General features: G+C 39.9%; 1 protein-coding gene across 4 annotated transcripts in view; it reads right to left on the bottom strand.

Annotated features, from left to right (window-relative positions):
• Window positions 1–13,117, bottom strand: part of Kdm4c (lysine demethylase 4C) — a 354,968-nt gene that overhangs the window by 316,056 nt on the left and 25,795 nt on the right. For 3 of the 4 annotated variants that reach the window (XM_013155087.3, XM_003472256.5, XM_023566045.2), the window contains exon 2: window positions 1,864–2,024. In XM_013155087.3, coding sequence (XP_013010541.1) covers window positions 1,864–2,007 — 144 coding nt within the window. In that variant the 5' untranslated portion in view covers window positions 2,008–2,024. Of the gene's footprint in view, window positions 1–1,863; window positions 2,025–2,513; window positions 2,641–13,117 lie in introns of those variants that run through there. The other variant, XM_013155088.3, reaches the window with a different exon arrangement.

Raw genomic sequence — 13,117 nt, 5'->3', positions numbered from 1 at the left:
TTGGCTACCATCATTCTTTAAGGATATCACCTGACACCTGTAAGAATAAGAAAGGTATTTTCAAACATAGGTAAACCAAAGACCACTTCTCCCCTTTCTCACTGGTCTAGGCCACCATCAGCTCCTCATTGGATAAACACAATCACTCCTGACAAGACTTCCTATGAGCTCTCTGCCCTGCTCCCAAGAATCTCATTCTTCACATGGAAGCAAGTGCAGGGTTTCAAAATAATGCCACAAAAGTAGCAAAAGAAATAAATAAACAAACAACCACCACATCTGCTCTCTCCCTAAATTCCAGTTTTTGATGCTTACCACTGTGCTCAAAATAAAATCCCTGATGCTTTCACTAAAACTAGACAAGCCCAGTATCATCTGGCCCCTTCTACACCTCCCCACACTCTCCCCTCCCTCGCCAGGCACTAACTCCACTGGCCACCTTCCTCTTCATCCCACACATGAAGCTCAGGCAACCAGCAGGCTTCAGGATGCGCATTGTTTCTGCCATCACATCTCAAAATGTCTATTTTCTTCTTATACTTTGAGTACCTGCTTAAATGTCCTCACATCATCACCCTTATATGCCCTCTCTACAATACAAGCTCCATGGAGACGAGAACTTAGTTGTTTTGACTCCCCACAGCAAGCACTCTTTCTAGTTGGTGGAACACCTAACTAAAAAGAAAACAGAAGAGGCAAATTCATAGAGAAATAAAGTAGTCTGTGGGTGCCAAAGGCTGGTGAGGCAGAGGCCCAGCAGAGAATTGAAAATGACAGCTTAATGGCTACTGAGTCTCTGTGGAGGGTAATGAAAGTGCTCTCGAATTCAAGAGAGGTGTACAACTCCCTGAACATATTAAAAATCATTTGAGTTACAAACGCTAAGTGAGTGTATTGTATGGTACCTAAATCGTTACTCAATAAATGTATCAAAAAATAAAATGACAAGCATGAAAGTACACACTGTAATCATAACACTCTGAGAGGCTAAGACAAGAAGATTATGAGTTTGAGCCCACCCTGGACAATTTAGTGACCTAGCAAGATTGTCTCAAAAAGTAAAAGGATAGGGAACACAGCTCAGTGTGAAGGCCCTGGGATCAATCCTCAGTTCTGCAAAAAAGGAAGAGAAGACAGAGGAGAGAAGAGAGACAAGAGGAGACAAAAGAGGGGAAAGGAAGGGAAGAAAGGGAAAGAAAGGGAAGAGAGGGGAGGGGAGGAGAGGGAAAGGGAGGGAGAGGAGGGGAGGAGAGGAGAGGAGAGGAGAGGAGAGGAGGAGGGGAAAAGAAAAAAATAGTCCCTGAGGCTGAGGTAGGATGGTCACCACGAGTTTGAAGCCAGTCTGGGCTCCCTAGTGAGTTCAAGGCCGGCCTGAACTACATAGTGAGACCACATCAAAAAACAAAACAATGATAACAATGACAAACACACATACACACAGAGGAAAAACAAGCAAGGAAGGGAGAGAAGGGGGACTAGTGGTTAAGCTTCAGGTTAATATTATATTCCAGGAGAAACTAATGAAAACCGAGTAGTTCAATACCTCTGAAACCCATAGATGGATCTCTAGTTCTAAGAACTACCCTTGATTTTAAAAGAAAGAAAAGCAAAAGCAGCAGCAGTCACCAGTATATATGTAGTCAAAATAATGAAATAATTATTCTTCAAGCAAATCAAGAGTTCTACATAGATAAGAAGTTGAAATAAAACAGTCTTTCAGAAAGTCAAGTACTCCACATGGATACAAAGAACAATGATACTGCAAATACTCTTTGGATGAAACAATGACCCATCTCATGAAGACTAACAACATAACTGAAAGGCCAAAGGATCTTTTTGGTGACAGGATCTGAGCATAATCACCTTGGCAAGACCGGCTCGGTGAGCTCCTTTAGATTCCATATATGCAAGGTATTTGTTGAACTCCTGGAACTCCTCCATGGACGGTCTGAAGGTCATGATCTTACAGCTGGGGTTCAGCGGACTCTCTGCCTCCACTGCTTCCATGATGGCTAGGTCGGCCTCTGCAGAACAAAGGATATGGTCATCAGCGTCAAATTAGTATGCTTAAGATCAGGTCCCTTTTCTCCCAAATATCATGTACGCTCACTCAGGAGGAACTCTGATCCTTTAGTTACTTAGAGCTCCCACCATTCTTAGAGAAATTCTCACATCCCTTCCTGTCCTATTGACAAGTCATCCCTTGCCAAGCTCTTACTCCTGTCAGTCAATCACTGACCTGGCTTTATTGCTAGTGTCCTTAAAATAAAACTGAATTTTCCAACACTACAAGTTCACAAGAAATGCCACTCTTAGCCAGTGGGGGCTCATGCCTGTAAATCCCAGCGCTCGGGAGGCTGAAGCAGGAGAATCATTAACGTTTGAGGCTAGCCTGAGCTATACAATGAGTTCAAGGCCAGCCTGCTCCATATAGCGAAACTGGTCTCAAAAAGACTAAAAAAAAAAAAAATTTTAAGCCACTCCCATGTTCTGAAAGGCTCTTTCGCTCGTACATGCACTTGTAGAAAGGTCTCGTCCAAGTTCAGTAGAGGGTATTCCACATCCCCAGCCCAGAGTTGGTCTGTCTGCGCCTCAGCTTGTCAGAATGTGCTGTCCTATAACAACTGCACAAAGTGTTGTGTGTTAGACAAGAAGTGTCAGATCATACTTTGACACTAACCACAAAAGTGTTGCCAAACTTGATGAAACTAAGAGTTTCTTGAAGGAAAATTGAGGAAATACCATTCTTAGTATCTTATTTTTTATACCTATCTTTCTAACATAAATCATCTAACAAGTGCCAGCTTTCAAATTTCACCATACAGAGAGGCAGGCCCTCTTGCTGGTGGGGATTTTATCAAAACAGTCATGCTGTCTGGGAACAATTCTATTTTTCATGATTTTCCAAACAAGGATAAAGTTAAGTAATGCATCTCTGAGATGCCACTTAGCAGAAATACTGTTAAATAAAGACAGTCCTGTGCATGGCAAGTGATGTAAGTCAGCAGCTCACCACTGACTTACAAAAGGCAGCCTGTTACTCCATGTGCTTGGATGAAAACACAGATATATAAGCATGAAAGGCTAGCAGTAATTCTGTGTTATGCTGTTGATGACATCATGAGAGAAGAGCTGGAGAAACGGCTGCCTTTGACTGGAAGAACACAAGGGATCAATAGCTACAATGCTGTGATGGAAGCTTTTTTGTCACAAGACATTAGACCATAAAAGTAGTCTCAATTACTAGTAACAGGTCACCTTGCAAGCTGAGGGCAACATTTGGTTTCATACAGTTCTTTATTTTATTTTATTTTATTTTTTTGTCTTTTTTCCTTTTTATCGATACCGGGGATCGAACTCACGACTGCCTGCTTGCAAGGCAGGCACTTATGCCACTGAGCTAAACCTCCAGCCCCCATACAGTTTTTTATTAAAAAGCAAAATGTCGGGGCTGGGGACTTAGCTCAGTGGCTTAAGCGCCAGCTTGGCAAGTGTGAGGTCAAGTTCAATCCCTGGTACCACCACCAAAAAAAAAAAAAAAAGGCCAGGGATTTAGCTCAGTGGCGTAAGTACCTGCTTGGCAAGCACAAGGTCATGAGTTTGATCCCTGGTGTCAAAAACAAAAATAAATAAATAAAAAGCAAAACATCCAGTCATTCAATCACTTTGTATTATACATCAAGAAGCTCTTTGTGCCAGGTTAAAGCAGCAAAAAATTAGATGATATCTTCAAAGACATCACAAAAATGGTGAATTACATCATAGCTGATGCTCTTAATTTTCAACTTTCAAGCACTTCTTAATGAGGTTCACACCCAGTGTAATGCTTTACTTAGTACAATGACCAAGCACAGGATGAGTCCTGGAGAGATTTTTAGCCTGCATGGATTAAATTATGCTGTTTCTGAATGAAAACAGCAAGAATATCCATCCACAGCTCACTGATATGGTCTGGCTTAACAACTTCATGTTTTCTTACAGATTTCACAATATACTTCAATAAACTGAACAAAAACCTACAAGGTGTAGTGAAAACAGCAGAAAGGATGAATCAAAATATTTGAGAGAAAAACTTCAAGTTTTTGAGAGACCTTGCAAGTGAGTAGCTGATTTTTTTTAAATTTTCCAAATCTAAAAGTTCACTTAGAAAATTCTACATTTGTAGACAATCCTACAACCATCAGGAAATCTACAGGAAATTTTCTAGCATTTTAGCAGCTGCAAAGGAGAATTTTAGAAACAGATTTTTATAGTTCCATATAATGGAGACAGCTCTGTGTCTTCTTCTCCAGATAAAGCAAATTTTGAAGAACTTGATCTTTACTAGCAACACATTTTAGGTTTTTGGAAATCTGGACATGCAGCTATCGGAATTTCAAGGAAGATCTTTGTGGAAAAATAAATTCAATGATCTTCATGCAATACTTGAGAAGACAGAGTGTGAAAGGATGACACAGGACACCACAGTTGTTAGTTCTGAAATGAAATCCTTAGATGTAATTCTCTGCCAAACAATTTAAGTCAATGAAAGCACTCAGGACTGCTTTTCTTATTTTGTTCGGATGACCTTATACCTCTGAGCAGCTGTCTTCAGCTTTGAATTATATCAAATCTGATACAAGAAACAGATTAACATGCCCTGAGTGCTGCACGTGATGCTCTCAGACTAACAAAGTATGAGCCAAGACCTGACAAATGATTAGCATGCTTTACAATAGGAAAGATCACACTAACTGTGCAAAACTACACCAAATGCAAACTTCTACCATTCAGTAAAAAGTTGTTCATATCATTGAAAGCTCTGTTATTATGTTTTTCTTTTAAGAGGAAAGATGCTAATATATGAGTTGTTTTCTCTAAATTAAAACCTTGGTATTCAGCCTTAACTGCAGTGTTGGCTCTATGGATTAAAACGTGGGTTGGGCTGCAGTTTGGGCACTTGGTCTCTAAAAGGTTCGCCCTCTGAACAACTGCTGTAAATACTAACCATATGCAATGTGTTGCTTATTATTACTCTGCTACTAGCCTGTTTTGAAACTGTTTTACTGTTGTTTCTTACTTTTTTCTGTTTAAAAGAAAAAAAAAAGGTTGGCCATGTGACCTATGACTTCCTAAGACACTGACATTCAACAATGTCCAACTCCTTTATATACAATGGCACTAGATTTTCATACAACCTCCACAGATCTTTCTGTAGACTTTAAATTACCTCTAAATTTATAATATCTAATGTGATGTAAGTGCTAAAGTAATACTTGCTATACTTTCTCCACAAAAAGTTTTTTTTAATTTGTTACTACTACATTTGCAATACATATGATTACATCCATCACGGGAAGTTGGTATATGGACATAACACATCTCTATTCCTTTTTCTTTTTTGTTTTGTTGTTTTTGTCTTTGTATTTGTTTTAAGACAAGTCTCACACTGTAATTCAGGCTGGCACTGAGCTCAATACGCAACCCAGGCTGGCCTGGAACTAAAGGCAATCCTCCTACCTCAGGCTCCCAATTCCTGGGATTGCAGGCATGCGTCACCAGATCCAGTTCAATTCTTTTCACTTCTCCCTTCAACTTTCCTCTCTCCCGTGCCAATTCATTACAAAATTATGATATGAAAAATGCCTGCAACATGTTCAGTACAAACGAAAAATGTTTTCTAAAATATCTTTGATTCATGGTTGGTTGAATATGTTCATACAAAAAGTTCAAACACAGAAGGCCAGCTATGCACCCCAACAGTACTCACAGGTTTGTACTCCTCTAGCAAATATAGCTCTCTGTGACTCTGAAGATGATCCCTTACCGTTGGAGCAATCTTTGTTGGCTTCTTCACCTGGTATCTCGCACCCAGCCTTGAAATTCCCAACCCTCTGGCCCAGGCCTGAGGAGCTACCCACGTCCCCACCTGCCCCTCTGCCTCCCTTACCACAGCTGTTGGCACATCCTGCCACCCTCTCTTCCATCAGCCCAGAAGGAAAAGGCAAGCTCTCCATGTCTAAGCCCTAGCTTATAACCTGGCACCCAACCTGGGGCAATATCTGCTGCAAGAATTATTTGCCAGCTGATGGAAACGAGTACTAAAATGTTAAAGTAATTACATAATCTGATATCAAATATCAGAAAAAGGAAAGCTCCAGTCCCAAACACAGGAAAGTTACTTAGAAAACAGATTCTTTTGCTGATAAAGACTATTAGAACAGAAAAATCTGAGCAATGAATGAGAAAAGAGTTTATGCCCACAGATTTCCTGGACAGAAATATTTTGTGCATGAAACGCAGCATTCCACTCCCTGCCTCTGGCCAAAGTACAAGGGTGGCAGAGAAGGAGTCACTAAAGAAATTGGGTACCTGCCTGTCAGTAACCCCAGCATGCGGGAGGCTGAGGTGGGAGGATCACTGCAAGCTGAAGGTCAAGCTAGGCTATATATAATTGAAGACCAGCCTAAACTACATAGAAAGACTCTCCAAAAAGCCAGTAAAGAAAGAGAAAAAAAGAAAAGATAAGACAAGACAAAACAGTTACAGAATGCCTAACTGGTGAGCAGGTACTCTATAGGGAAAAGAAATGTCGATGCTAATGGAGTGAAAATGTTGATAAGTAGAAAAGGCCAGGAAAAGACAAAACCAGTGCAAAGGGAAGGGTTGTTGTTTCACACAGAATAGACAAAGGAAGGTGTTTCAGAGGAGGTGAAATTCAGGAGAGGCCCAAAGAGGGTAATTAATCATACAGGTATCTGGATGAGTAGTTTAGGCTGAGGCAAGGAGCTGGGCATGGCTCTGCACACCTGTACTCACAGCCCCTCAACAGGCTGAGGGAGGAGGGTTCAAGTTTGAGGCCAGCCTGGGAAACTGAGCAAGACCTTGACTCAAAATAAAAAAAATAAAAAAGACTATGGATATAGCTCAGTAGCAGAGTGGCTAGTGCCCAGTCCCGAGCAGGAAGGGAGGAGAAGAGGTGAATGTGGTTAGAAATCAGTGAGGAAGACTGAGAAGGTTGAGAAATGAGACTAGAAAGAAAAGGAGCTCAGCCTTCACCCCATTGGGATGGGAGGAGCCTGCCTTTCCAGTTCTCAGGTCTCAGACACGTTTCCCTCCCAAGAGATGACTCTGCTCTCTGAGGGAAGTCTTCTAGCCTCCACTTCCTAAATCACATTCAGGCTGTGACTAAATGGGTAAGGATGGAAGCAAGGAACGGAGGGGACAGTAGTTGAGAGTAACCAGACAGGACAACACAGCAGCTTGGACCAGGTGCACAGTGTGCGTGAGCGGACTGCAAGTTCCACATGTTCTAAACCAAATTTCCTGACAGAGGTGAGAGGAACAAAAGATTTCTGGCCTGGGATACAGAATAGCTCTGACAAGAAATTGAGGCAGAGAGACTGGTATGACATGCAGCAAATTAGCAGCTATTAAAATTGAGTATCAGCCCTTGACTTAGTTTGCTAAGTGGTCTCAGAAACACACTTTGCCCCTTCCAGCATCCTACTGTCCTGACTACACAAAACTAGTTCCACCTACAAATCGGACAGGGACAGTGAACACCTAGTTAGGTAGCTCAGGATAAGAGTTAGACCACAGTCAAAATAGATCACCACAGAATTAAAAATATGTTAAAGTATGTAATGTATTCATTCAACTACCTAAATCTTTGCCAATATGCAAAGCAAAAGTCTCGTGTTAAACTTCATTTCTTTATTAGTAATAGTGACCATCTTTGAACAGTTTCATTTCCTTTTTGGATTAACAACTAACATTTGTTACTCTTAGAAGCTAGCTTATAAATTTTCTATTCCTTGATGTTTTTCTTTTTTTTTTTTTTTTTTTTTTTTAAATTTTATTTAAGGAGAAAAGAAAAAAAAAAGCAGGGAAAGGGTACAAGTTATACAGATTTACAGAAAAAAAATGAACAGTAGGAAATCACTAGTTAATGGATTACATATTGTCATCTTAGAAATAATTGTTCAAGTCACAAAATTAAAGCTTGTAAAGTGGACATTCCATCAATGATACTGCAAACAGTTCTGTTCATTGATCCAATAAAACTCTGTGATATCATTTTCTATCTTATACACTTAAATATACACGCAGTTATATAGTTTGGAGCACTTTCTTTTCCTCTCTTTTGTACCATGACTATTACACATTTTGGGTTTCATTGCTCCCACGGTTCTTATTACTTTTTTGGAAGAGAGTAAAACCAAATGTGACATAACAGAACAGAATCGGTCAAGTCAAAAGGGTGGACATAATAGATAATGTAAAAACATAATACAAGGTGATCAACAATGGTTATACCATAATGCCTCCCGCTATCTCTAATAGAATTGCCTATATCGTTAGTTATAATACAATTGAACAAAACAGTAAAGAATAAAACCAACAAAACCAAAACATTGGAGACATTGTAGGTCTTCAAAAATTAGATAAAAGTCAACAAGAATGGGCGTCATAATGAATCTCATTATCTTCACAGCTGATGCCTAAACTTTCGAACCTGATACTATCCAGCAAAACAGAATAGGGGAACATCAGTTAAAAACCAGATGGTGAGAGTAATACAGGGCTTTAAATCAAGGTAATGAAAAGTCAAAGTGGGTTACTATAATATATCCTGCTATTTTTTTCCTTTAATTAAAAGGATAAAGATAAAAAAGTAAATAATGGAGTGGAGATTGAGATAAAAGAGGGCATAACAACGAAACAGCGCAGATCAAAACATAACCATTTAAGCAGAATAGTGTTTCACCACTAGATAATCCTAACCTAAAAGTAGGTACCATATTGTCTTTCTTTGAAATCCTTGAGTACAACTTCGTATACTGTAGCATTAAGTATATCAAAACAATGTAAAACCATTCAAGAGAATGACAGCATTACAGAGTATTTAGAATCGACTAACAGAAAATGAATAATGGTTTCTGTATAATCTCCTTGTCTTTACAAGGTTTTTGCTTATACTATCGTACATAATAAAATCCAGTAAGATACAACCTATTTAGACTATTGGAGACAGAAGGACAAAAGCTAGATGAGACTTCAAAACAAGATGATACTAAATCAGTATTACCTATTAAGATGTCATTTTCTCCAAAATAGCTGTTCCTATCATCTAATCTTCTCTGCCTCATTTCTGTTGAGCTCTTTTTCTGTCAGTAGCTGTCAGTTTGTCTTCTTCATTTTGTTCTCTGCTCCATTCGTTGTGGCCTCTCTGCCATTATTTCTGGATTCTTTGTATTTTTCTTTTTTTAGAATATCCTGCAATACTCTCTGTAGAGTTGAATTGGTGGTTGCAAATTCCCCCAGTTCCTCTTTATCCTGGAAGCACCTTGTTTTTCCATCAATTTCCAGGGACAGTTGTGCAGGATATCTCAATCTTGGCTGGAGATTATTATCTTTCAAAGCTTGAATTATTTCCCCCCACGCTCTTCGTGATTTGATGGTTTGTGCCGAGAAATCTGCTGTAATTCTGATGGGTGTTCCCTTGTAAGTGGTCTGTTTCTTGTCTCTGACAGCTTTTAATATTCTGTTCTTGTATTGAATTTCTGGAATTTTTATTATTATATGCCTGGGTGTTGCTCTGTTTGGGTTGTAGGTAGCTGGGGTCCTGTATGCCTCATACATCTGAGTATCTTTACCTTTTGCTAAATTAGGAAAATTCTCCTGGATTATTTCTGTGAGTAGCTTTTGTAGTTCACTTGTTTGTGTCCCTACTTCTTCTTTTATGTTCTTAATCCTTAAGTTATGGATCCTCTTATCATCTTCTTGTCTTTGTATTATTGCTGTTTGTTTCTTTGTTATTTTTAAGAAGTTTTTCATTTCATTCTCCCATATTACAAGTCTGCCCTCCAGTTCAGATAGTCTGTCCTTAGTTTCTTTCAAGCTGTTATGCCAGTCTTCTATAGACTTCTTGGTATCTTGGTAGTCCCTTTGAACCTGCTTCACGTATTCTATGGTTTCTCTGTTTTCTCCATCAAACAATTCTCCCCTTTTTTTCTGTTCTTCCATTCCACCGCCTGTTTTTTCTTGGGTGGTACTTAGCATTTCTCTAACTATTCTGCATACTTCTAGCTTCAGGTCGTTGATAACTTCATTCCTGAATTGGTCTATGAGGCTCTCTATATGGTGCCTTATGTATATTGGTGCGGTGTCTGCTATTGCCTGTTTCTCAGAATTGGGGGCCGAGGAGCCTTTCTTGTTGCTGCCTCTTCCCATGCTGCCTCTTCTTCTCTGTTCCTTATATATGCAAGCTTATATAAGAGGCCCAGCTTCTCTCCCAGTCAGCCACAGCCTGATCGAATTGCGCCAGCTAGGTGTTCCTGCTCACCGCTGCGCACCAGGGAGTTACGGACCAGGCAGCCTACGCGTCTCCCCTCCCGGCCACCGTCAGGCTCTGGGATCTGGGTTGGGACAGCCTACCAGGTCCGCCAGCAGCGTCACGCAGGCCAGGCACTTTTCACCAATCCCGCCTGAGAGGGGGATGTGTGGCTGGAGTCGCCACCGCGCCCTGCTCCCGCAGGACTGCTTAGGCCCAGAAAGTCCTCCGCTGGAGTCAAACTGTGGTAGAGTGTCAGCTTCTCTCACTCACCTCACCACAAGTCAGTGCACGCCTCCCTGCCGTTCGCAGATTGCCGTTCTCAGAGCTTCTGCGCGTCTCTCTCCTTGCTGAGCCACTGTAGAGGCAGCCAGCCACCACGCAGCGGGAAACCCAAATCGCGGCTTACAATGGCGCGGGGTCCAGCCTCCACTCCGAGGCTTTTCTGTTCCTGTTTTAGCACCAGGAATGCATTCCAAGTTGGTTTCTCTCAGCCCAGTTCGTTCCTGAGTCAGCAGAGCATATCTCCACCTGCTTATGTCTCCTTAGTCCGCACCATTCCTGGCTTCTGAGCCAAGTCTTTCAGAGAGCCTCCGGTAGTTGCTGTTATCTGTCCGCCATGTTCTCCCGGAAGTCCTTGATGTTTTTCTTAATATATACTTTATTATTATTAAACTTAATCATATTATTACAATTAAAACCCCAGGTCCTCTTTCTTTTACCTTTATTTCTCTGAACCAAGAAATATAAGTTTAAAATGCTCTTGTAGTAATGCTTCCTAGTGGGAAGAAAGATTGTTGTATTTCACAAGTTACCACTACGAGTTTCAGCCAATGATGATGCAATAATCATTTTTTAAATGCCATATATCTTTAGAGACTGAGTCCCCAAAGGTGAAAGATGGCAATATCTGTCCGTAATTTGTTATCTTGTCATAGAGCTGAACTTCAGTGATTTTTAAGACTACCTAAACCAAATAACCAAGAAGATACACTGAAAAAATTTTAATTTGTTTTTGTTTGGATTTAGAGGGGGTTGTTTGGTTGGGGGAAGGGCATTCATTTTGGTTTGGTTTTGGTTCTTTGAGACAAAGTCTTGCTTTGTATCACTATCTAGCCCAAGCTGGCATCAAACCTGCAATCATCATCCTGCCTCAGCCTCCTAAATTCTAAGATTACAGGCATGCACCACTATGCCCAGCCAGAGGTTTGGTTTGTGTTCTTTAGAAAATGAGGTCTCGTTCTGTTGCCCATGCTGGCTTCAAATTCTTGGCCTCATGTGATCAGACTCCCAAGTAGCTGGGATTACAGACACATACCACCATACCCAGTTCCTTAACAATGTTTAATATATTAAAGATATTTTCCATTAAGTGAAGAATAAGTCCAGCATTCATATAACACCCTCCATTTTGTGGTGAAAATATTTTATCTTACTGTAAAGGAAAAGAATCTAGTCTCCTTATTCAAATATCTTTGTTTACAAAAAAGAAACAGGCAGATGCTTTCCTGTCAAGTATAATATCATACACTGCTTTACTTTGCACACATGGATCTCTAACTTGCATTCGCCTGATTAAACAATTTGTGACACCAGAATAAACTGAGAGCTCTCATCATGTATTTGTCTCTTCCACAGGACCTACCGCAGAACTCATTTGTGCTGCTAACTGCCTCCCAAGAGGCTACTTCAGCATCTACTATAAAGCATAGTCCCCTGGGAGATACAGCACACACCACCTTTGCAGATAAGGCATCAGGCTAACGCAGTGGGGGTGAACCTACAGCACATGTGTTGATTCTATGTACACTTGCAACTTCCTTTCAATATTAAACAGAATACGTAAGATTTATGTACATTGACATCAGATCTGCATCAAGTTCTCAACCACAGTGAATCAAATCTTAATTATATTTGTCATTTCCTTTCTCTACTGTCCATCAACAAAAGGTAAATCAGCAGGGTACTTCCAACAGAATAGCAGTAACCTAAAAGCAATAAGGAAGATTTCTAACTGTATATACAAGAAATTTTCATATTATATTTTTAAATTTAAAAAGTAAATTGCAAAATAGAATTTGCAGTATTCTCTTTATGTAGAGGAGTCAAAAAGTCTGTAAAAAATGTTCATGTAAGTGGGAAAGAAGAGACCAAAAGGATGCAAAACTTTATATAGCTCAACATATACTTTTAATGCCAATATCATGTAAACAATTTATATAATGTAAAAATTAAACTTAAAGCTGGGCATAGTGGTGCACACCTATAATCCTAGCACTTGGGAAGATGAGGAAGGAGAATCACCATGAGTTCAAAGCCAGCCCAAGCTACCTAGTGAGTTCAAGGCCAACCTGAAATACATAGCCAGAACCTTTCTCAAATAGAAGAAATTTTTCAAAAATGAAAAACTCTTAAATATACTTTTAAAAATTAACTTATTTATACTCAATGGTATAAGAAAATAAGGAAAACAAAATGACATGCAAAAGTTACCACCACAATGGGAGTACAACTTGATTATGTGGAAATCTCTTTCAAATTGTGATTGTCTGATTTTTAAGCAGCTAGTTATAGAGACCAGAATCATCCTTAGTGCTAGAGAAAACTTGATTCTAATCCCTCTACATGCCTTCCTCATTAATAACAGTGTCATCTCATGTAAGTTAGTTAAGGTGTCTGCTCCCCCATCAGTAAAATGGGTAATGCTACCTACACGAACTACATCAAGATGGAGATGCATTAAGTTGCTAAATGTAAGAATTTATCACACTGCTAGCTTATAATAACATCTGTGTGCTAGTG

Source organism: Cavia porcellus, unplaced genomic scaffold (assembly GCF_034190915.1).
Source record: "Cavia porcellus strain 051 isolate PalLab524CR breed Dunkin Hartley unplaced genomic scaffold, mCavPor4.1 scaffold_1, whole genome shotgun sequence".
NCBI classification, from domain to species: Eukaryota; Metazoa; Chordata; class Mammalia; order Rodentia; family Caviidae; genus Cavia; species Cavia porcellus.
This window is presented reverse-complemented; position numbering and strand designations above follow the sequence as displayed.